We start from the raw sequence: 23,644 nt of genomic DNA on the forward strand, positions 1-23,644 counted from the left end.
GGAAACGTGAACCAAGTACAATTAGGTGGATTTACAACAGGGCAACTGGCAAACAACTGATGCAAACGTTATTGATTTATAGAATAAGGTCAATCTGGAGGAGTATCACCAGGTGATTTGCTAGCAGCCTCTATGCTCCACCCTGGATTACTCCATATTTTCATCAGTGACTGGGATGATGACAAATTCATGAATGAGGTGAAGCTGGGAGTGACAGTTACAGGTTAGTTGACAGCTAATAGGTTAGATGACAGACAGAGGATTCAAGAAGTTATTGACAGGCTGGAACAATGAACTGACTCCAACGTCACTGCAGAATTTCACAGCTCCACAGCTTAAAGGGAACTCAGTGGCCATTAGCTCTAGCCATACTTTAAAAAGAATTCTATTTACAACACACCCAGCTGGTCAGTCATTTAGCATGAAGACTGAAAATGAAAAGGAGACCCACTCCCTCCTAAGGCAGCCCATCCCACTTTGGGATAACCTGAATGGCTATAGAGTTTTGGCACAAAGCCAAGCACATATCCCTGAGACACTACAGAGTCCTCCTGCAAGACGACATCAAATCATTAATAGTTACACATTTAGTCTAGCCATTCAAACAGTCCCAAATGCATCTAACTATACTGTTGCCTAGCCCATATTTGCCATCTTTCTCACAAGGACAGCATGATGAAAGACTTATCAAATCCTTTGTAAAATCTAGGTAAACTCTGTCTATGGAATTCTCCTTGATGTACCAGTGTCTTACACTATTAAAAAATGAAAATAGGGTTAGTCTGGGATGATCTCCTTCTTGAAGAATTCATGCTGGCTCATAATTCATTAATTTTTTGGCACTGCTTTGTTTTCAAGTGTCCCTATCTTACTCAAAGTAGAAGTCTAGCAGCCACTCAGAGGCCTGATCTCACTTTTGATTGAGAAGCCTTCACATCCATTTTTCTGACCTGGCCCAGTTCACTCCTTCTTAGGCAGCCTGGTGGCCCTCCACTCCTAGGGGGCTCACTATATTAGGGTCATACTTAGTTTGGATATCCCATAGGCAGAGCCCCTCTGTAGCTCAGCTCTGAACTCCCCAGCAGCAGTGACTCCCAGTGTGGACCACCACACCAAAGTGTTTAGTAACCACTCTTTTAATAGTAAGTTCTAGATTTTTGCCAAGAATCTACATTAGGCTCATTGTCTTACATTGAGCTCACTAGTTTGCAGACTCCATTCTACTGTTTTGTGTTGTTTTTAATAGGGAAAATATTTCCCCTTCTCCTATCTGGTGATACCTCTCCATTCTTTCAGAGATCATTGACAGTGGCTGAACAATCACATCTACCTCTTCTTCAGGATCTCGAGATATAGTTCATGAAGAAACATAATAGGGGCACATGTAATGTTACACACTTAAGTCCCAAAAAACCAAATTGATTAAAGGGGGAGGGAATAAGGGGATTGAGGAGGGAGACATGGTTAAGCAGCAACTCATGTGAAAATAATAAGAGCTCAGCTACAGAGTCATCTAGTAATTTTAAGAGACTATTGGCTTAAGATGAGCCAAGAATACAGTGAAGTAGCTATAAACGTTAATGTGAGCTTGGGTTGGATAATACAGAACGAGAAAGGTGGCAGTATTGCTGTTGTCTCTGCTTGTTTTCGTCTTGAAAGCACTCTGATAAGTAGGAAGAGGTAATCAGAAGAGAAAGGAGAATCAGAAGCATGCTATATAAGGATTAATGGAAAGAACTGGATGTTTAATCTGAAGTAGAAAAGATTGAAGGAGGATGTATAATCATCTTCCAATATTTCATGGAGTTATCATGGAGAAAAGGGATAAGACATTTGTTTGGCTCCAGAGGGTAGAACTGTAAGTGGGATATAAGGCTGGGAAATGAGGTTGTCTCATCCAGGTTCCTGGTGCCAGAAACAGTTACAAGGAGGTAATTTCAGCTCAACGTAAGTGTAAAGGGAGGTTGGGGAGAGAAGCTAAAAATATCTCCTGGAGACTGCAGCTTTGCGCTTCAGGTGGGCCCCACCCATAAAACCTAAAAGGTGAGGAGAGGGAAGGGACAATGGAGACATCACATCTTTCTGGGCCACCAGAAAGAGGAACTGATGGTCTCTGATCCAGAGAGATGCCCAGATGGAATGACCTATCTTAAAGTCATCTTACCCTGCTCCAAAACCAATGAGCTATGTCAAGAAGTAGTGAGAGGTCCCTGCCAGCAACACGATATCAAATGGAAAAGCACTGGAATGGAGGACAGCCAAATAAGAGGGGCATTATGAAGAAACAAAAACATCAGTACTTGGTGACACAATAGTATAAGAGGGAAAAGTCATTTGACTCCAAGTTTTTAAGTCTGGGAAACTAGGAGAAATGGCAGACCACTGTTAAAACTAAGGGTCTTGCTTGGGGGAGAGAAGAGAAAAATAAGTTGTTTAGGATATGTTGCATCTGAGATCACGGAAGGATATCCAGTAGATGTCTGGAGATAGAAGTCAGAACATCATCAGCCCAGAAGCAACTGTTGAAGCCACAAATGGATGCACTGATCAATGGGGTGAATGCAGAGAACAGCAGAAGGTCAACAGTGGACACACAGAAGGTCTAGGAAAAGAGAGAGAAGAGTCAAAAAGAGAACCAGGAAAATAAAAGGTCACAAGCCAAGAGACAAGAGAATTTCAAGTAGAGGAAACAGCCCAAAATGCCAATCAGACTGTGGAAGTCAAGAAGGATTAACATAGGAGAAAAGACATGAGATTTGATAAAAGAGAGAGGACTGGCAATATGAGAGAATATTCTTAGTTGTGTGGAAACCAAATTACAGGAACCTAAAAAGGGACAGAAAGGAAATCTGGATAGAGGGGTTGCTAGACTTGGGGTCCGGAAGACCTGAGTTCAAGTGCTGCCTCTGATGCATTCTAACAATGCTACCATGGGCAAGTTACTTACCTTCTCAATGTTCCAGGTAACTCTAAAGTTGGGGGGGGTGCCAATCTGTATCAGCGAAACACCCATGAAATCACAGGTATGATCCCCACCACTCTACCCTAAAAAAGCGCCAAGAAGTAGAGGTGAATATGCATACTACTACTTCCTACTTCATCTAGCTACCACTAGAAAAGTACTACATAAGCCACAAAGGGCTAAATAAATTTACCTCCAATTATTACTCTAAATGTACAAGGAGTTTGGCCCCAAAGTAAGGAGATGGGTAGCTAGGCGAGGTGGTGAGTCAAGTCAGTCAGCTAACACTTGTTAAGCACCTACTATGTTCTGGACGTGTGCTAAGCACTAGGGATACAAAGAAAGACAAAACACAAGGGTTGTTGGGGGATTTTTTTTTAATGTGAAAGTATGGCAACTAGATAACCTACTGGATAGAGTCACTTGGGGTCAGAAAGACCTTAAGTTGGAGTTTCTCTCAGATATTTCCTAGCTGTTTGAGCAATGACAATCACTTAACTGCTGTCTGCCTCAGTTTCCTCATTTGCAAAATGGAGAAAGCGCCTTTCTCCCAGGGTTGTTGTGAAGATAAAATAAGCTCTATGTAACATGCACTATAAACCTTAAAGTTCTACATGTATTTAACTCGTACTGGTAGCATCTATGTTAGAGACAAAATGGAAATAAATCGTGGAGGGGCAGACATTAAATATGAGAGAGGAAGGGGAGTGAGGTCTGGGAGACATTAGAAAGGGATAATATTCAGAGGTACAAATTAAGGTACAATTTACAGGGCATAAAATAAGAGGAAAAACCTCTCTGATACTAAAAAGGAAACCAAAGGAATGGCACTAGGGATAAAAATGGAAATATCTATTAGAATTTATGCCTGATGACCTCCATTCTCTCTATAAAGACATCTTTAAAGTGTTGAGGAAGGGGGAGAGTGGCCAATTCATCTGCTGAGATTGGAAAGGAAGAGGTGAACTGGTGGTTTAAGGAGAGGTTTTATGTCCAGGAGCTTAGAAAAATGGAGGTACCACTGAGATAAATGGAAAACAAATGGAAGAAGAGCTATTTTTTAGAGTGAAGATAGGTTGTACATATTGAATACAAGTAAGAGATCAGGGGAGGAAACGTAGATGTAGGAGTCATAAGTCCATCGATACTATTTTAAGCCTTTGGAATGTAAAACCCTTCCAATATTACCTGCAACTTAACATTATTCCAACAGTATTGAGGGGTACACCATCTCCACCTTTATAGATGAAACTAAAACAAAGTTTAAGCAAAATTTATTAGTTTAATAAGTTCAGATGTCCAAGTGTTTTTCAGTCCTAAAGAGATCCGACATAGAATCAAGGTTCCAATACTTTGCAGTTTGGGGTAAAAACTGAAATTCGATTTTCGGGGAGCTGAGCTTGACAGTAATAGCTACACAAGGTTCCCAAGACTGGTTTACTTGCTGTTCCGAAACTCGGGCATGACGATCCCCTCCTCTATGCTTTTGCCCACGCCGAGGAAGACACTCTCTTCACATCTGCCTCTCAGAATGTGGCTTCCTTTCTTCCCTCCCTCACACTTTTCATTCCAGCCAAACTGACCTTTGGGCCCTTCTACTCACGTAATACTCCATTTCCGGTCTCCTTATCTCTGCTTTAGGCTTCCTTAGTCTCCCCAGCCTGGAATGCATTCCTTCTACCTCATAGGTTCCTGCTTTCTTGACTTCGATACCCAACTCAACCACTATCTTCTACACACACTTTCCTGATCTTCCCAACTGCTGGTGCCCTCCCTCCCAAACTACCTTGTGTTTAACTACTCTGCCTTTATTCTCACGTTTATTTTGCATACACTTGTCTGCAAGGCCTTGAGGAAGACCTGAGTTCAAATCCAGCCTCAGAAGCTAGCTGGTTGACCCTGGGCAAATCACTTAACCTGTTTGCCTCAGTTTCCCCTAATGATAGCATCTACCTCACAAGGACTTAACACCTATTTCCTTCTTTTCCTCCCTGTTAGAATACCAGATCCTTGAGCAAAGGTTGTTTCATTCTCTGTATAGTATCTCCAGCACCCAGCACAGTGCCTGACATATAGTAGGTGATAGATGCTTTTTGGTTGATCCAAGTCAATCCAACTCCTAAGGAAGTCTTTTTTGATTCCCTAGATGTTAGTGTTCTCTCCTGCCTCATTAATTGTATTTATCTATTTAAATTTGTGTTCTCCCAGCATAATGTAAACTTCCTGAGAGCAGGAAGTATTTCTTTTGTTCTTATTCACATGGCTTACCTCCAACCCAAGTACTAGAAATGCTTAAGTGAATCAATCAATGTACACATCTTGGAATTTTTAGCACACAAAGGATTTGGAAATTTACAAAATTATTTTTGCAGCTGTGTTTGACAATAATTGCTGAGTTTTTTGAGTTCTTTAATTTTTTTAACCGGACTTCCAGGTTTTTGGACCTAGGCTAAGCCAATGTTCCTTGGTCAAGGATTCCAATTTAGAGATGTCACCTTAAATTCATGCATCTGAAGTTGATTCATTCGGATTATGGAACTAGATTTTTCCAATTCAAGGTTTAGAATTCTATCTGTAAACCCAAAGCAGGAAAACAAACAAATTACAAGAGAAATGCTTTGCATTTTAATCAAAATTTTTCTCTTTCCTGAAAACAAGTGAGGTTTTCCCCTTTACAAATTACAAGTCCGGGAACTGCTTTGGTTTCAGCGGTTACGGTTAGGGTTCAAAAGCAATCAATTCCACTGGAATAGGCTTGAGGGCGGATAGAAGCAAGTGCTCCCCTCTCCATTTACGGTCTGGACAAAAGATCTAAGGAAGCTCAAACTGGACTTCAAACCTCTTAAGGTGGAACCACTCCCCTGGATTTCGTTTTCTATTATCAGCTTCCAAGGTCCTAGGAAAACCTCCACTGAGGCAGCCCTTCTGAAGGTTGGGTTAAATTAGGGCTTGGGCTGCTTTCAACACTCCAGAGCTGTTTTGACATGCCCAGGACTTTGACAAACACTGGCCTTTCCTTCCTTCCATTTCTGGAGAGGTCACCCGGGACGCGGGGTGAGGTGGGCGGTGGGAAGTGGGGTCCTTTCTTCTTTCTTTGGAGGGGTGCGGGTCCTCCTTCTGGCCACATCATATCAAGAGCAATCGGTCCTTTGAAAAGGATGGGGAGGGGGATGCTCCGGCCTCTCCATCACTGGCGGGGTGGGGTGGGGGGGTGGCCGGTGCTGCTGGACCAGCCCGGCCCTCTTCAGGGATGGGGGGTGAGGGAGGGGGAGGGGCAGCATCCCCGCCCCGGGGGTCCTCCGCGCGCCCGCGCCCCACGGACAATAGGCTCCCACTCTGCTCCCTCCCGGGGTTCACGAGCACGCGGCCGGGCCGGGGAGTGCAGCCCGCAGAGGCCCTCCCCCTCCTCCCCTAGCCCTCCATCCCCGGGCTGCAGAAGCCCAGCCACCCCGGCCGCGGTTGGCGCTCCCGGGGCCCTGGGGACGCTTGGAGATCGGCTGCGCCTCCAGACCGGCGACCAGGAGCAATGGGGAGGGGACGACCCTTCCTCGGAGCCCGCCAGGGAGGGGTGGGGAGAGGCAGGCAGAGGAACGAGTCTCCGCCGTCCCGGCGGCCGCCAGCTCCCCTCCCGCCCCACAGAAAAGCGAGAGGTTGTGTAATCCGGCTGGGCCACGGGAACAATGAGGCGGTGGAGGAGGATGAGAAGGGGAAGGCCACCTCCATCGGCTTCCCCCGATTTACGCAAACCTCCCTGCCCCCCACCCCGCCGCCTCCGCCCGGACCCAGCTCGCCAGCTCCCTTACGCCACTTACTTGACCTAAAAGGCTTAGTGAATAAGGCTTGGCGCACTGCGGCTGTGCTGCGCCTCAACCCAGCTTGGTGCCTTGGCCCCGCCCCGGGGCCCGCCGCGGATAGGTGGTGCGGAGCAGGTCGGGCGCTGATTGGGCGGCGGGCGGGCCGTTCGGGGCGGCTGCGGTGGGTTCGGCTGCCCCGGAGTGATAAGTTCGGCTGCAGACTAGCCGCCGCGCCAGCAGCGAGTTGGAGCTCTATGGAGGTGGCGGCGGGTACCGGGTGGTGGCTGCAGCAGCGACTCCCCTGAGCTGAGACCTTCACCTAGTCCCCGGCTCCTTCCCCCTTCCCTCCCCCTTTTTTGTTTTCCGTTCCCCTCCCCCTTTCCCCCCTGTCCCCGACGACCGGATCCTGAGGAGGCAGCTGCGGCGGCGGCTGCTGAGGCCTCGGTGAAGGTGAGATGAGCGGGGCCGCGGCGGCCGCCGTGGAGCGGCGCGCTCTAAGATGGCCGCCGTCCTCTGGCTCCTTCTCGAGCGGCACAAAATGGCGGCGGCAGGCGGAGGCGGCCATGGCGGCGGCCGGGCCGGGGCTGGCCGCCCGCCGCGGGGGTCCCTGCGCCGCCGAGCCCGTTCGGGAAGGCCCCGGGAGAAGAGGCCGGGCCCGGCGGGGCTGGGACGGGCAGCGGAGGGGCCGCTAGTCGGAGGCGCGGGCAAAGAGCGGGGAGGGAGGCAGGAAGGGAGGGAGGCGACCGACGGGAGCGGTGGAGGCCTCGCTCGGTCGTTTCGCATTGCGGCGGCGACCCGGGGTGGGGCCGGTCTGCGGGCGGGCGAGCGGCGGTTCGGCGGCCGAGGCTGGCTGCGGGGTCGAGCCGGGGCCGGTTACCGGCTCACCAGCCGTTCGAAAGGCGCGTGCGCGCGGGCGCCCGGGCGGGGAGAGGTCGAGCTCGAGGCGGCGGAGCAGCACAGAAGTCCTTGGTGCCGGCCCCGGCGGGGAGGAGGTGCGGGCTCCCTGAGCGCCCCGAGCCCGCCGCCGGGGCAATTGGGGAGGGGGCGGGGAGGGGCCGGGGCCGAGACCTTCCTGTCCGGAGAACAAAGAGCGGCTGGGCCGTGGGCGCTGCCTGGGGCCTGGGCCGGAGCGAGGGAGGGAAACAAAAGCTGGGCCCCAGGGACCCCCTGGTCTTTTGTTCGCAGGGCCGGGCCGGTGGTCGTTCGGTCACCCCCCCCCCCCCGTGATTAATTAGAGTAGCGGGGGGAGGGGGGCCCATCGACAGGTCCTGGTCCGTCCAGCCCGTGGGGAGGCCACCTGAGGGCTCCAGCCCAAGGGGACCTCGCCCTCACTGAGTGAGGCGGGCACAATTCCCGTGGGAGATTGTTTTTAACTCTGGTTTAAGGACATTGGTCAGCTGGTCAAGCTCCAGCCTCTTTGAGAAACCGAGGTATCTGTACGGCTGCTCTGGTCAGCCCCAAGATCTGGACGGGTACGGGGTGGGGGTTAAAAACAGTTTGGCCACTCTTCACACACCCCCCTCCCCGAGGTGGTTTGGATACACTTTTGGTTTTAGTCCGAGGAGATCTGCATTGCAGTAGAGACCTGAGAAGCCACCGCCCTGGCATCTGGAAGAATCTTAGTTGGATTGATAACCGTTTTATGGATTGGGGGGGGGGGTTCTGTGTGCTACTATCTCTAATCCTGATTTATTTTCTCCCCTTTTAAATTTTTTTTCTTAGGTTTTCACTTCTCCCCCCCTCCCCCCACCCCTCCCCACCCCCATCCATTAATATTATTCTTTTGAAGACTCTTCGTTGTCAAGCCGCCAAAGTGGAGAGTGCGATTGCAGAAGGGGGTGCTTCTCGTTTCAGGTAAGTAATGTGTGAATAGTTTTAACTGACAAAGTAAAACTGGGGCAAAATAACCAAGCGTGCTTAAGATCCACTGATACTGGGGTGAACCCAACAGGTCAATGCTAGAATCCTACTTGCTGGAAAGTCTCTTTAAAAGGTTTTCATTAGGTCTCCTTTAAATACACTAGTACAGCATAGCTCCTTCCTGTTCTTCACCTTGCTCAATGGTTAACTAGTTGCTGTATAATTAGATGGAAAAAACTATTGCTGAACCAGCTTCAAAAGCAGGCAGAGTTCAGTCTTTTATTTTAAATTGGCTAAATAGGGATGCAAAGTACTCAAAGAACTTGTAGGATTTTCCAGAATGATACAGCATTATTGGCCCTTAAAATCTCTTTCCTAAAGATAGAACACTCATATATTAAAATCTGAAAGGTCATGTCAGGTAAAGTTATTTTGGCTTAAAAGTTTTGTCTTTTTGAAAATAGTGCTTCTTCGGGCGGAGGAGGAAGTAGGGGTGCACCTCAGCACTATCCCAAGACTGCCGGCAACAGGTATCTTGATTTACATATCTCTGAAGCTGTGAAATATTAACGTTCTATCTTAAAAGATCTTTGTTTTCTAGTGCAGTTTGTACATTTTTCCTATCCTTCCTCACAATTGTTGTAGTTGATCTAGTCTTAGATATTAGGACCCAAAATAAATAATGCTGTACTAATGTTTATAGGGCAAAATTTGCTTGAAGGCCATAAGTCCTTCACTAATTAGTGTGCATTACATTATTAGCTCCTTGTTTCTTTTCCTACCTTGTGTATTTCTTGGGAAATCAGTCCTCAAAACTTCTATAGTATTTGCTATTTTTTTTAACTATTTATTTGGCTCTTCTTTCTGATGCCCTCATTTGTGAAAAGAGACTGAGACCCAAAGAGATTTACAGTTCCAAGAAACCACTTATGAACTATGCTAGAGTAGTGTTTACAAATTTCTAATTTATTTATATACCTCTGTATATGTGTATGGGGGGCCTCAACTGGTCTTTCCTCTCTCTTCCCTGCCCCCCCCCCCCCCCCCAATTTTGAACTAATGAATTTAGTATGTTTAGATATTTGTAGAAGCTATTCATAATCCTGGCTTTTCCTTTTCTCCTTTCCACTCTTAATCAGCGAGTTCCTGGGGAAAACCCCAGGGCAAAACGCTCAGAAATGGATCCCTGCACGAAGCACTAGACGAGATGACAACTCCGCAGCAAACAACTCCGCAAACGAAAAAGAACGACATGATGCAATCTTCAGGAAAGTAAGAGGGTAAGGAAAGGACTTTTCATCTGTCAACAAAAATGGCTTGCAGACCATATCAGTTGTGTTGATAGTGACAACTAGTAATGTACAGTAAAAGGAGATAAAGAGTAATAGTGGACACATTAGCTTTTAAAATGTTGGGTGCATTATGCTGATGAGCCAGCACATAAACACTTGATAACATGGGATGTGGTGAGATAATTCTCGAATGGTAGGTTAGATTCACTAGATTTAAAAATGCATGCTCTTTGTTGACTTTTTTCTGAATTCCCAGCGGGTTTGTCTTTTTGTTCATAAGCCTCCCTGTGCCTCTAGGATTTTTTCAGGCAGTAAGGATTCAGTACATGTACACACAAAGCTTAATTATAAAACATCATTGTTTGACCTAGAACATAAAGGTAAGACCCAACAGCCTTGACAGTTTGAGTTATGCGTGAAAATTATTTGTTAGGCAAGAGAATATAGCTACTTCTTATAGGCTCATAACATAAACTAAGGAAAATGTACAGAAAGTATTCTGGTATTTGGACTGGTGCCAAGAAGAAACATTTAATGTTGGTTTTGTTCTTCCCCAGCATACTAAATAAGCTTACTCCTGAAAAGTTTGACAAGCTATGCCTTGAGCTCCTCAATGTGGGTGTAGAGTCTAAACTCATCTTAAAAGGGGTCATACTGCTGGTAAGAAACTATGAATGTTAAAAAGTTTTTTCTTCCCCCTTCCCTTTAATTATCTAATAGCTTAAATTTAATGATTTTTTTTATTTTTAAGACACCTGAATTAAGTCAGTTCGTGTTTTTAATTTGTGGTGATAAAACTATTCTTGAAGATAACTGTATTAAATACTTTTTAAAATTGTGTAACTTGCAAAATGCTCCAAACCCCTCAAGTAACTTAAATTCTTGGAGAAGAGGGCAAGGAGGGAGCATGAGGGGGAATGAGACATTAATATGAATGAATGTAGGGTGCAGAGGGTAAAGGTAGATCAAAGGAAATCTTCTGGAATATTTGAAAAGGGGAAAAACAGTACTATAGGAATTGAGGAAGGAAGATTTCATAGAGGAGGTGACTCCTAAGCTAGGAACACTTTGCTTTGGGTCCCTAAAGTTCTAAAAGTACTCTACTTAATTGGAACTATCAACATCATTCCCCAGCATCCAATTGTATATGAAGAGGCAGGCATCTATAGCAGCCAAGGCCCTGGTTTCTTTTCCAGTCAAATAGAAAATAATTTCTTTCAAAAACACCTGTAGTAATACAAATTGTAGACACAGTCTACAATGGTTAGCAGAATTCTTGAGTGGTTTTTGATTTTTTTTTTAAACCTCCAAGTGCAAAATCAAACAAATGATGTTTATTAAAGGAGTGAACTTCTATTTGTAGATTGTTGACAAAGCCCTTGAAGAGCCAAAGTATAGCTCATTGTATGCTCAACTATGTCTGCGACTGGCAGAAGATGCACCAAACTTTGATGGCCCAGCAGCTGAGGGCCAACCAGGACAGAAGCAAAGCACAGTAAGGGTTTGTTCATTTTTCTTTCTTTTCTGCTTGCCAAATAGTTTGCATAATTATATTTGCTACTCATTTGCTTTTAGAAGATTTCATTAGTATCTCTTCTTTTCAATAGACATTCAGACGCCTCCTAATTTCCAAACTTCAAGATGAATTTGAAAACCGAACCAGAAATGTTGATAGTAAGACTTGGCGTTTTTTCTCTCCCCTGACCTCTGTCCCTTTAAACCCCCTAGTAGTCTTTGTTAATAAACTTGAGCGCTGAAACTTGGTTTTGGTACTTCCTAGTCTATGACAAGCGTGACAACCCCCTCCTTCCTGAGGAGGAGGAGCAGAGAGCCATTGCTAAGATCAAGATGTTGGGGAACATCAAATTCATTGGAGAACTTGGCAAGCTTGATCTTATTCATGAATCTATCCTTCATAAGTGCATCAAAACAGTAAGTATTCAGTGTTTTGTTTTCTCCTTTAAAAGTTTAAATTAATGATGTAGCCTTAAATATAGAGAACCATTTTAATGTTTTACACAAAGCCATCTGCCCGGTGTGGCTGTTTTTGGAAACTGGAATGCGTGAGCTGAGTTTTCACAGTATATGGAAGTGGTATTATGTTAACAGTGGCTAAAAAGAATTTAATCAGTTTTTTTTATTTTTGGCACATTACAGCTTTTGGAAAAGAAGAAGAGAGTACAACTCAAAGATATGGGAGAGGATTTGGAGTGCCTCTGTCAGATAATGAGGACCGTGGGGCCTAGGTTAGACCATGAAAGAGCCAAGGTATTGACAGTCAGTCTTTATATCATTCTTCTCTTTTATCTCCTATATCAAACATGTTATCAATTATGATGACATAGGCCATTCCAGTATATTTAAACAAAGACTTGGGTTATAATTTTAATGTCTTTATCACATGCTTTTGTATCTCAAATTGTATCCCAGTTATTTTATTTTTGTCTCTTTCGTTCAGTCCTTAATGGATCAGTATTTTGCCCGAATGTGTTCCTTAATGCTAAGTAAGGAATTGCCAGCAAGGATTCGTTTCCTGCTGCAGGTAAGACTGTGTCCATAAATAACTCCATTGCTGATTTTCATTCGTGACAAATAAAATGTAAAACAACTTATTTTTTGTTTTTTTAATTAAAGGATACTGTGGAGTTGCGAGAACACAATTGGGTTCCTCGCAAAGCTTTTCTTGACAATGGACCAAAGACGATCAATCAAATCCGTCAAGATGCAGTAAAAGTAAGGGATGATTTTTGTCATATTTGAGACATAGTGGGGACTTTGCTAATTCTTGAACATCTCCATAAATGTATGAGATTTGATGACTTAGTTTGTTTGATAATTAGTTGAGTGCATCAAACCTCATTTTGCATTTTCTCATTTTTATATTAGGGCTGAGTAGATCAGAGAATAATAGTAACTCTGACTTAAAGAAATGCATGGTTTTAGAAATGCTTTTTAATGTTTTTGCCTTCTGCGTAATTGTATAAATTGCAATCAGATCAAAACCTTTTTTGTTGTTGTTGTTTGGAAGGATCTAGGAGTTTTTATTCCTGCTCCTATGGCTCAAGGGATGAGAAGTGACTTTTTCCTGGAGGGACCGTTTATGCCACCCAGGATGAAACTTGACAGGGACCCACTTGGAGGACTTGCTGATATGTTTGGACAAATGCCAGGTAACTAAAATGAATGAAAAGTTAATGTGTAATAGTAGAAAATTTTTTAGAGATGTATAATCCTTACTGTTAACATTATTTTTTTAGGTAGCGGAATTGGTACTGGTCCAGGAGTTATCCAGGATAGATTTTCACCCACCATGGGACGTCATCGATCAAATCAACTCTTCAATGGCCATGGGGGTCATATCATGCCTCCTACACAATCCCAGTTTGGAGAGATGGGAGGCAAGTTTATGAAAAGCCAGGTAAGAAAGCATTTTAAAGCATTTCACATGAAGTTAGAATACAAATTTCCTTTAAAAACAAACTGAATTGTATCTACTCTATGAAAAACATCTAAAAATGTCTAATAAAAATTGGGAAAATGCCCAGACCATAAAACCATAATCTTCTTTTCACTTAGATTGTGCCAGTTAGCGGACCTGGAAACAATTGGCTTCATTCTTAAGTACCAGTTAGGCTAGATGGTACATTTTTTTTATTCTCCTTCATCATTCACTTTTTTTGGGCATATCCAGCTAGGCTTTCTTCATGACTTGACTGTTCTGATTCTTTATTACCATAATTTGTGGACTCCTTTATATCTGGGCTTTATTTCTTTCTTTCTGAAATAGGGGCTAAGCCAGCTCTACCATAACCAGAGTCAGGGACTCTTATCCCAGCTGCAAGGACAGTCGAAGGATATGCCACCTCGGTTTTCTAAGAAAGGACAGCTTAATGCAGATGAGGTACTTTACCTGTGTTATTCATAACCATAGTTTGTGGATTCAAAATATATTGCCCAATGATTATAGAAAGACGCGTTATTATGAGGACTTAATGCTGGAATTCTTTACCTTTTTTTTTTCCTATACTTTTCTTCTCCTCTTTCTTTGGATGTCCAGCATCCTGTGAACAAGATTATGAGATATGAGGGCAACGCTACCTTTATTTCCTTAAATATTAGTGGAAGGAAAATACTAGACATGGTATACATTGTTCCTTGTAAATAAGCTGTCTTTTCTTTTAACTTAGGTCTAGTTGAGCTGCTGGGATGATGTATTATGGTTGTGACCCTAAGAAAAGTACATATAATAGGTTTATTATAAATGTCAATACCACCTTTTAAGTTGACCTGCAATTGAACTTAGAGCACTTATGTAAAAGGCCTTCACTGAGATTCTACTATGCCTGATTTGGGGGAACAGGTGAAACATAAAGGTTTCTAGGTGATTCTTTTTAAGTCTAATGATGTTTAAGAATAATTTGTATTTCATTACAGATTAGTCTGAGGCCTGCTCAATCTTTCCTAATGAATAAAAATCAAGTGCCAAAGCTTCAGCCCCAGATAACTATGATTCCTCCCAGTGCACAACCACCTCGCACTCAAACACCACCTCTGGGACAGGTAAGGAACATCCTAATAGTTCTGTATGATAACATTAGGACTTCCCTCTCTGCTTCTCTTTTTCCATACTTCTCTGGAGAGCAAATGCCATTCCTTTGGGTGATAAAGTCAAAAGAACTGAACATAGGACTAAACAGAAGATCACTATGTACAACATGATGTAAAAATCATCTTTAAATGTGTTTTGTTGCTATTTTTAGACTCCTCAGCTTGGCCTCAAAACTAATCCACCACTTATTCAAGAAAAGCCTGCCAAGATCAGTAAAAAGCCTCCACCATCGAAAGAAGAACTACTTAAACTAACTGTAAGTTATCCTTAAAATAGTTGTGGAAATCTTCTTTATTTTATGGCACACATCTAGGAAAGGTGCTCAAATATTGGCTGTTTTCTCCTTTTCAGGAAGCTGTGGTGACAGACTATCTGAATAGTGGGAATGCAAATGATGCTGTCAATGGTGTACGGGAAATGAGGGCCCCCAAACACTTTCTCCCAGAGATGTTAAGCAAAGTAATCATCCAATCACTAGATAGGACTGATGAAGACAAAGAAAAAGCAAGTGCTTTGATCAGTTTACTCAAACAAGAAGGAATAGCCACTAGTGACAACTTTATGCAGGTATGGGAGCATTACTTCTGTTGAAATAACATAACTGCCCAATAGTCTTGAAAACTGTTGAACTGAAGCTCATGGGGCTTTTTGGGTTTTTTCCCTCCAGGCTTTCCAGAATGTATTGGATCAGTGCCCAAAACTTGAGGTAGACATCCCTTTGGTGAAATCCTATTTAGCGCAGTTTGCAGCCCGGGCCATCATTTCAGAGTTGGTGAGCATTTCAGAGCTAGCTCAACCACTGGAAAGCGGCACCCACTTTCCTCTCTTCTTACTTTGCCTTCAACAATTAGCTAAGTTACAAGATCGAGAATGGTTAACAGAACTTTTCCAACAAAGCAAAGTCAATATGCAGAAAATGCTTCCAGGTAAGAAGGTGCTGATTTTGTGTTTGTGTGAACAGTTGGCTCTTATGAGGATACATGGAAGGCAATTACATTTTATCTTTAGCTTATTACCAAGAGGCAGTTGTGGCACAGTAGGTAGAGAGCTGGATCCAAGCTGGAAAGACCTGTGTTCAGGTTCTGCCTTTAACACCTGGCTGTTGACCCTGAGCAGTCACTTACCCTCTTAATGCTGTAGGCCTGGGCTATACTGGTAGAGGAAGCTTCCTCAACTGGGAGTTGCCCTATATCAGTGAAATCACATAGTCCCCCAGCCCTATTGAACAAACCACATAAGTACCCACTACCTGCAATACGTCGTACTGGACAGTGGGAATCACGAAAATATTCAAACTTCCAATCCAAGTAATAGCAAGCTCTTCATGAGTAATCTTTTGTAAATAAAGGTGGTCGGAGTATGTTATTTACCTTTTCTGTATATGTAAACTGCAGTTAACAGAATATCAAGAATTCAGTGTTTAGCATATTTGTTGTGAAGTCACTGACCTGTGATGCAGTGTTTGTGTTCATTTAGTTAAACCTTACTTGATTTTCAAAATTAATTAAAACTTTTTACTTAGTAGGACTTGACCTTTTTTACTTGCAGAAATCGATCAGAATAAGGATCGAATGCTGGAGATTTTGGAAGGAAAGGGACTTAGTTTTTTGTTCCCTCTTCTCAAATTGGAGAAGGAACTGTTGAAGCAAATAAAGTTGGATCCATCCCCTCAAACCATATATAAATGGATTAAAGACAACATTTCTCCCAAACTTCATGTAGACAAGGGATTTGTGAACATTTTAATGACTAGGTAAGATGTTATAAATTGTGGTCTTTAAACTCAAGCTGAGAAAACTATGAGGCATTTGGTTGTAACAGTGCTTCTAATCTCTTTAAAATTTCACCAAAAACCAGTAGCTTTCAGGTCTGACTTGTTCTCTTTTTGTCCAGCTTCTTGCAGTATATCTCTAGTGAAGTAAGCCCACCCAATGAGGAAACAGATTCTTCCTCTGCTCCTTCCAAAGAACAGTTGGAGCAGGAAAAACAGCTGCTTCTCTCTTTCAAGCCAGTAATGCAGAAGTTCCTTCATGATCACGTCGACCTACAAGTTAGTGCCCTGTATGCTCTTCAGGTGCACTGCTACAATAACAACTTTCCAAAAGGTGAGTCAGTATTTCACTTAATAGAGGCCTGTGTGAGCCTTTGGCTTTTGAGGTTAGGGTTTTAATACCATAAATATGGGTTGCTTAGTTCTTACGTGGTACTTGATGGTGGGTTTTGATTTTCCTTGTAGGCATGTTACTGCGCTTCTTTGTTCATTTCTATGATATGGAAATAATTGAAGAGGAAGCTTTCCTGGCATGGAAAGAGGATATAACCCAAGAGTTTCCAGGGAAGGGCAAGGCTTTATTCCAGGTAAATTTTTGCTTAAACTAATAATGTTGTCTGGCCTAAATTTATACATGTGCTTTTAAAAACTAAGTATTGTATTAAATGGTTCTTATGTCATACTATTTATCTATAACTGTTGAACATCACTGGTGCACGATACATCAATGTCTTTTAAGGTAATTAGGGGTTAGGCATAGTACAACAAAGTAAATCCATTGAATTAATAAGACCTTGGCACCATGCTTTTAAAAAGTGGCTCACAGATAGAGAAGGGGTTTGGAAATTTTGCCAACCACAGTATGAGAGGAGTTATTTGGCAGATTCGTCCACCTAGCTACCACTGATTTGCATTAGAAAAAAACTTTCAGTTGAAGCCACCTACAGGTTGGGAAAGGTATAGAAATTCTCCCTAAATGTTACATTTGAGCACACTGAGCCTGTTCATTTGATTAACTAGCAAGTGACATAATAGGAAACAGAATTATTAGGATTTGGGAACTAAAACTGGCATCTTAATATTCTTTCATGTATAAATGAGGGAGTTAAAAGACCTAGCTTAATGTTTCTTCCCGTACTCTACAGATAATACGTTAGATTTTAATATAGCAGGTCAAAGAAAATGTCTTTTTTTCTCAGACTGATTAGAGCCTCACAGTAACTGAGCAACAAGTCTCTTTAATATGTTTACATTTGGGGTGACTTAATTTCTAAAATGGTCTAGGGTTTAGAGAAACCTGGTTTCTAATCCCAGGTGTTCTTGCCAAAGGTAACCATTCCATTTGGGCCTAGTTGTGGCACTTTGGCATAGGTCACTTAAGGTTCCCTTTCTAAGGTAGAGTCTGGTATTCATGAATGTGGCTCTGGGAAAATAAAGGTCACCCCACTCAATAGCAGAAGTGAAATAGGATTTTGTATTAATAGAGATGTATGCCAGAAAAGCAAGATTCTTTGGTGCAGAATGCTAGACTGTTCATCTACTTTTTATAGGTCAACCAATGGCTCACCTGGCTGGAAACTGCTGAAGAAGAAGAATCAGAGGAAGAAGCTGATTAAAGACCAGCCAAAGCCTTAAAATTGTGCAAACATACTGTTGCTAGGATGTAACTGCGTTTGACCTAACCACTGCGAAAATTCATTCCGCTGTCATGTTTTCACAATATCTAAAGCAGAAGCATGTCAATAGGATGTTCTTCTGCCTAAGGTTTTTTGTAGTGTAACGTCTTAATCATAGTCTACCATCAGATATCTTAGAGTATCCTTAATGTTTAGATAGTGTATTAGCAGCATGCAATAATTACATCCTGAGTTCTCAAGCAGAGGCAGTCTGTTGCAAGGACCTTCTTGGCTGCCAGTTATCATAGGCTGTTTTAAGTTAGAAAACTGAATAGCAACACTGAATACTGTAGAGATGCACTTTGCTCAGTGTAATACTTGAGTCGTTGCAATATTTGATTATCCATTTGGTTGTTACAGAGGATTCTTAACTGTAATCGATGGTTGTTGCCATAATAGTATATTGCCTGTATTTCTACCTCTAGTAATGGGCTTTATGTACTAGATTTTAATATCCTTGAGCCTGGGCAAGTGCATAAGTCTTTTTAAAAGAAACATGGTTTACTTGCACAAAACTGATCAGTTTTGAGAGATCGTTAATGCCCTTGGAAGAGAAGTGGTTTTTGTGGGTGTGAAACAAAAAATGGTGAGAATTTGAATTGGTCCCTCTTATTATAGTATTGAAATTAAGTCTACTTAATTTATCAAGTCATTCATACCCTGATTTTATATACTTGTATCTATCAATAAACATTGTGATACTTGAGGGGATGTGTATGTGTATATTTTGAATTTCTCTTAAATTACTCTGGAGAATTGTAATATGCCTGGAGATGATCTTCAAATGTTTTAGAGAATAGCTAAGCTCTTGAATCTTCAGATCCAGGGTCCTAGCAAGGATTCTTTCCAGTTCATCGTTCTACTCTCTTAATGGCCACTCCTCTACCTCTGGAAATCTTGGTTCTTTAAAAGTTTCCTCTGCATTCAAGGCAGTAGGTTGATGACCTCCAACTTTGGGTTTGTCCAGCAGTAACAGGTTGCTGTTGCAACATGATTGAATTACTTTTAAATGTAGTGATACATTTCATCAGGCAGAGAATGGAGTGATGGGATGTATTACCGGATTGAAGGTTTGTTGAGTAGTGTGATCATATGACTTATCTCCCAGATGTTTGCAGGGCAAGCACACTGGTGTTGCATTTGTGAAGTAATTTGGTTACTAAATAAGGAGACTGGTGACAGTCTGAACCTTACCAGTTGCACATAGGTGTTGGCCGAAGTAATCACCCATTTAATTTGACAGCCTTGGATTAAGAGTTAACAGATTTGCATTTGTGCAGCTTTCTATTTTTGACCTGAGATAATGGGAAGAGTGGAAGGACATCTATAGAAGGATAAATGAAGAAAATTGACAGGAAAAGTTGTGGCCAATGAGGTTGGAGTGAAATGAAGCTGCATAGGCCCACGGTTTACGTGGGGCAGAAGAATAATGTGAATCTCCATTAAGTTTGCTGGAGCCCCTGCATAGGGGTGCATAGGTTACTTGGCATTGTGGAAATAGAACCTGTATTCAAAATGGAGGCTGGTTGCTGTTTGAAAGCAAACAAGCTTGATCCTTTGCTCCCTTTTGGTTTTCCCACCCTAGCACTTGGGCTTTTATTAAGGAGGTAAAAAGGCAGTGGAGGTGAAAGGATCATTAAGCATGTGAAACTAAGAAAGGAATAACCCTATCCCTTAGCACCTCAGATAGGACTTGAAGTATAAGTCAGTGAAGAATGATGGTGTTTCTGCTGAGCTGTGCTGAGCCAGCTGTTGAGTTGACTATAATGAGATCAAGAATTAAACTGGATGACTACTACCCAATTTTAGTTATTGAAGTAATTGCAAAGGAAACTGTTGGGGCAACTAGAGAGATTAGGGTTAGATGGGTGTAAATTTTGTCACAAGGGAGGTTTTGTGTTTCCGGTTTTTTGTTTTTTTTTTTTCTTTTGGAGGAAAAAGAATGGGAATATGTAACCTGTGTAACATGTTTTAACACACTAACTCTCCTGCCCCCAGGAGATCATTCAGATCAGGAATTCTCAAAGTCCTCAAAATATAAGAAAATTGTTGGAAAAGTTCTCAAAATATTTTTGAGAGCCCCCAAGATTAAGAATCCCTCGTCCAGACAGTTTTAGTAACAAAAAGTATTTGCTAGAGCAAAGGATGAAAATGGGAGGGGGGCAGGGGAGGAGGGGATAGATAAGCTTTAGTTGTTGTCAAAGGCACAAGAGATTAGGAAGAGGCAAATTTGGTTAAGATGTTGGTGAATGGCATGTGGATCTCAGGACCATAGCTTATAGGAATGATAGGCTCCTAGCTAGGGTTGGAAGGGCTGGTAAAGTATTGGTTTGGAATCTTAAAAAGAAAATTACCTATGGATGTCCTCCAGGCTACGGTAGTGTTAGTTACTTGAGACAACCTTAAATCTAGGTCCTTACTGCAGTCGGTTGTTGCATAAAATTTGGCTTTGACTTTCTAAGATTTTTACAAATTGTTTAATTTATCATTATACTTACCACTTTGGATATAAAGTGTACTTGATGAACTTGATAATAGCCTACAGATTTTCAATGGGGTTTAAAAAGAGTTCCCAGGCCACCAAAGAATGTTCATTTCCATCTCTTGGATCTGCATGATGCAAGGTTATGCTTCAGTATTTCATCTCTGCTTAGCAATTTTTATGATTCTGGAGCAATTGTGCTTCTCAAACTATCAATGTGAGTTCATCACCTCAATGGAGAAAAGACTTTTAGGCCCACTAGAAAAGGTTTTCTTACACCTTTTGATCAGTTTTGCAGTTTTGATCTATGCATGAGATAACACCTTGGAAAAGAACTAGGAAGAGAGAGCAAATACGATGGCCTTTTTTCCCTACCAAAGCAAATGTTTAGTTTTAAAATAAAAAATTCTCCAAACACTTTTAGGGGGTGAATATAACAATAGTTTGTAACATGTCTCACAGTTCTTCCGACTTCAAGGATCTATACCACGCTATAGAGGATCAATAACACCCCATCCAGCTACCAGCTCCCTCTAAAGATCTTTAAGAAGAATTTTTAAGATGTTTTGCAACAATAGTTTGTCACTTGGTGTCTTTCATTTTCACACATTTGTAACTCGGCCTTTTTCATTGTAGGCTACAACCATCTTAACTTAACCACACCAGTAACCACTGCAGTATCTCTTAACAGTCATCATTGAAGTGTGCTCATTAGGAGTTACAGCCTTTACACTTTTCCTTGGAGTAATATCTTCTTTAAAAACAAAAGAGCAATGAAATATATATGTATGGCATGAAATCTGCCACTCAACTGACAACTAATGAAAAGTGGGAAAATTTGTGCACTCTGGTTTCATCTAGTCATGATTAGACATTTTATGTCAGCCTAGAGTCAGTAGAAGCACTCGTTGCTGTCATAAAATGAAGTTATATCAAAATTATTGCTTAGCCCATGTAATTTGTACATCACTATAGCAATCAGAGTAACTACAAAGAGCAGTGGTCCTGAAGTTCACAAGACAAAATTCAAAGAAGGAACCAGTAATCATAAAACCCAGATGTCTGACTAGAAGTGCATCACTTGGTGGAATAAGATCCATGACTGTTATATGGTTGGAAGACTTCTCTTCCTACCCACCCACCCAATGCTATTTCTTTTGCATAACACTAAATTAACCTAGTAGTGAGAAGGTCAGAGTACTATAATGTAAAGGAACCTAGATCACTAACAAATGCACTAGCAAGGCTTAGAAATGCACCACTGTAAATGGCCTCTAGACTTTCTCACTTAACTCAGGAATTCCTAGAGGGATTCCAAATCCAGAAACCCTGAGACAGACAAGCTGGGGTCAATGGGGTCACAGATAGCCCTGGGAGGCTCTGGGGTAGATCTACTGAGCATGAGTGACCTGAACCCAGCAGAGCCCAAGGCATCCACAAAGCTCGTAGCTGCAAGAGCCCAGGTCAACAAGAAGCCCCTGAAAGTTTTATATCTCTAAATGCTTACATAAATAAAAGAAGAGAAGATCAATGAATTGGGCATACAACTAAAAAAAGTAGAGAAAGAACAAACTAAAAATCCTCAATTAAACACCAAATTAGAAATATTGAAAACCAAAGGAAAAATTAATAAAATTGAAATTAAGAAAACTATTGAACTAATAAAACTAAGCTGGTTTTATAAAAAAAAAAGACAAACAATAAAATAGATAAACCTTTGGTTAATTTAAAAAAAGAAAAAACCAAATTACTAGTATCAAGACTGAAAAGGGTGAATCCACCACCAAGGAAGAGGAAATTAAAATAATAACTAGGAAATATTTTGCCCAACTGCATGCCAATAAATGTGACAATCTCAGTGAAATGGATACATAATTACAAAAAATATAAATTGCCCAGATTAACAGAAGAGGAAGTAAAATACTTAAATAACCCCATCTCAGAAAAAGAAATTGAACAAGCCATTTATGAACTCTCTAGGAAAAAAATCTCCAGGGCCAGATGGATTTACAAGTGAATTCTATCAAACATTTAAAGAACAACTAATTCCAATACTATATTGACTATTTGGGAAAACAGGTGAAGAAGGAGTCTTTCCAAATTCTTTTTATGATACAAATATGGCGCTGATACCTAAACCAGGAAGAGTCAAAACAGAGAAAGAAAACTATAGACCAATTTCTGTAATGAATATAGATGCAAAAATTTTAAATAAAATATTAGCAAATAGATTACAGCAACTTATCACAAGAATAACACACTATGACCAGGTAGGATTTATACCAAGAATGCAGGACTGGTTCAATATTAGGAAAACTATCAGCATAATTGATCATATCAACACCGAAACTAACAGAAACACATGGTCATCTCAATAGATGCAGAAAAAGTTTTTGACAAAATACAACACCCATACCTATTAAAAACACTAGAGAGCACAGGAATAAATGGAGTCTTCCTGAAAATAATAAATAGCATCTACCTAAAACCTTCAGCAAGCATCATATGTAATGGGGACAAGCTGGGAGTATTTCCAATAAGATCGGGGGTGAAACAAGGATGTCCGTTATCACCACTGTTGTTCAATATCGTACCGGATACATTACCTTTAGCAATAAGAGAAGAAAAAGAAATTGAAGGTATTAGAATAGGCAAAGAAGAAACAAAGCTATCACTCTTTGCAGACAACATGATGATATATTTAGAGAATCAAATGAAAAACTACTTGAAATAATAAACAACTTAAGCAAAGTTGCAGGCTATAAAATAAACCCACGTAAATCATCGACATTTCTATATATTACCAACAAAGCCCAACAGCAAGAGATAGAAAGAGAAACTCCATTTACAGTTACCATAGACATATAAAATATTTAGGAGTCTACCTCCTGAAACAAACCCAGGAGCTCTATGAACTCAATTACAAAACACTTTTCACACAAATAAAGTCAGATCTAAATAATTGGAAAAACATCAGTTGCTCATGGGTAGGCCAAACTAATATAATAAAAATGACAATTCTACCTAAGCTAATTTACTTATTCAGTGCCATACCAATCAAACTACCAAAAATTATTTTATACAATTAGAAAAAATAACAACAAGATTCATTTGGAAGAACAAAAGGTCCAGAATATCAAGGGAACTAATGAAAAGTAATGCAGGGGAAGGTGGCCTAGCCATTCCAGATCTTAAATT

General features: G+C 41.6%; 1 protein-coding gene and 1 non-coding gene across 2 annotated transcripts; both read left to right on the top strand.

The window, feature by feature from the left end:
• The first annotated feature begins 8,497 nt into the window (after positions 1-8,497).
• Positions 8,498-18,670, top strand: EIF4G2 (eukaryotic translation initiation factor 4 gamma 2). Its single transcript, XM_027852526.1, has 21 exons — positions 8,498-8,610; positions 9,081-9,146; positions 9,756-9,896; positions 10,466-10,568; positions 11,272-11,409; positions 11,516-11,582; positions 11,689-11,840; positions 12,066-12,176; positions 12,367-12,450; positions 12,543-12,641; positions 12,937-13,078; positions 13,166-13,326; positions 13,696-13,809; positions 14,343-14,468; positions 14,669-14,773; positions 14,869-15,084; positions 15,185-15,443; positions 16,066-16,270; positions 16,411-16,622; positions 16,754-16,875; positions 17,839-18,670. The coding sequence occupies exons 7-21, from the start codon at positions 11,757-11,759 to the stop codon at positions 17,902-17,904; spliced, it is 2,106 nt and encodes a 701-aa protein (XP_027708327.1). The 5' UTR covers positions 8,498-8,610; positions 9,081-9,146; positions 9,756-9,896; positions 10,466-10,568; positions 11,272-11,409; positions 11,516-11,582; positions 11,689-11,756; the 3' UTR covers positions 17,905-18,670.
• LOC114036252 lies at positions 13,859-14,000 on the top strand. Its single transcript, XR_003568313.1, has one exon. It is a non-coding gene; the product is annotated as a small nucleolar RNA SNORD97 (small nucleolar RNA).
• Positions 18,671-23,644: the final 4,974 nt, after the last annotated feature.

This window comes from Vombatus ursinus, unplaced genomic scaffold, assembly GCF_900497805.2.
Source record: "Vombatus ursinus unplaced genomic scaffold, bare-nosed wombat genome assembly UNPS02009770.1, whole genome shotgun sequence".
Taxonomy (NCBI): Eukaryota; Metazoa; Chordata; class Mammalia; order Diprotodontia; family Vombatidae; genus Vombatus; species Vombatus ursinus.

Coding starts and splice junctions, on each gene's coding strand:
- EIF4G2 (XM_027852526.1), top strand. CDS start 11,757: ATGTTGGGGAACATCAAATTCATTGGAGAACTTGGCAAGCTTGATCTT. Junction 12,451..12,542: donor GGATTCGTTTCCTGCTGCAG/GTAAGACTGTGT, acceptor TTTTAATTAAAG/GATACTGTGGAGTTGCGAGA. Junction 13,327..13,695: donor GCAAGTTTATGAAAAGCCAG/GTAAGAAAGCAT, acceptor TTTCTGAAATAG/GGGCTAAGCCAGCTCTACCA.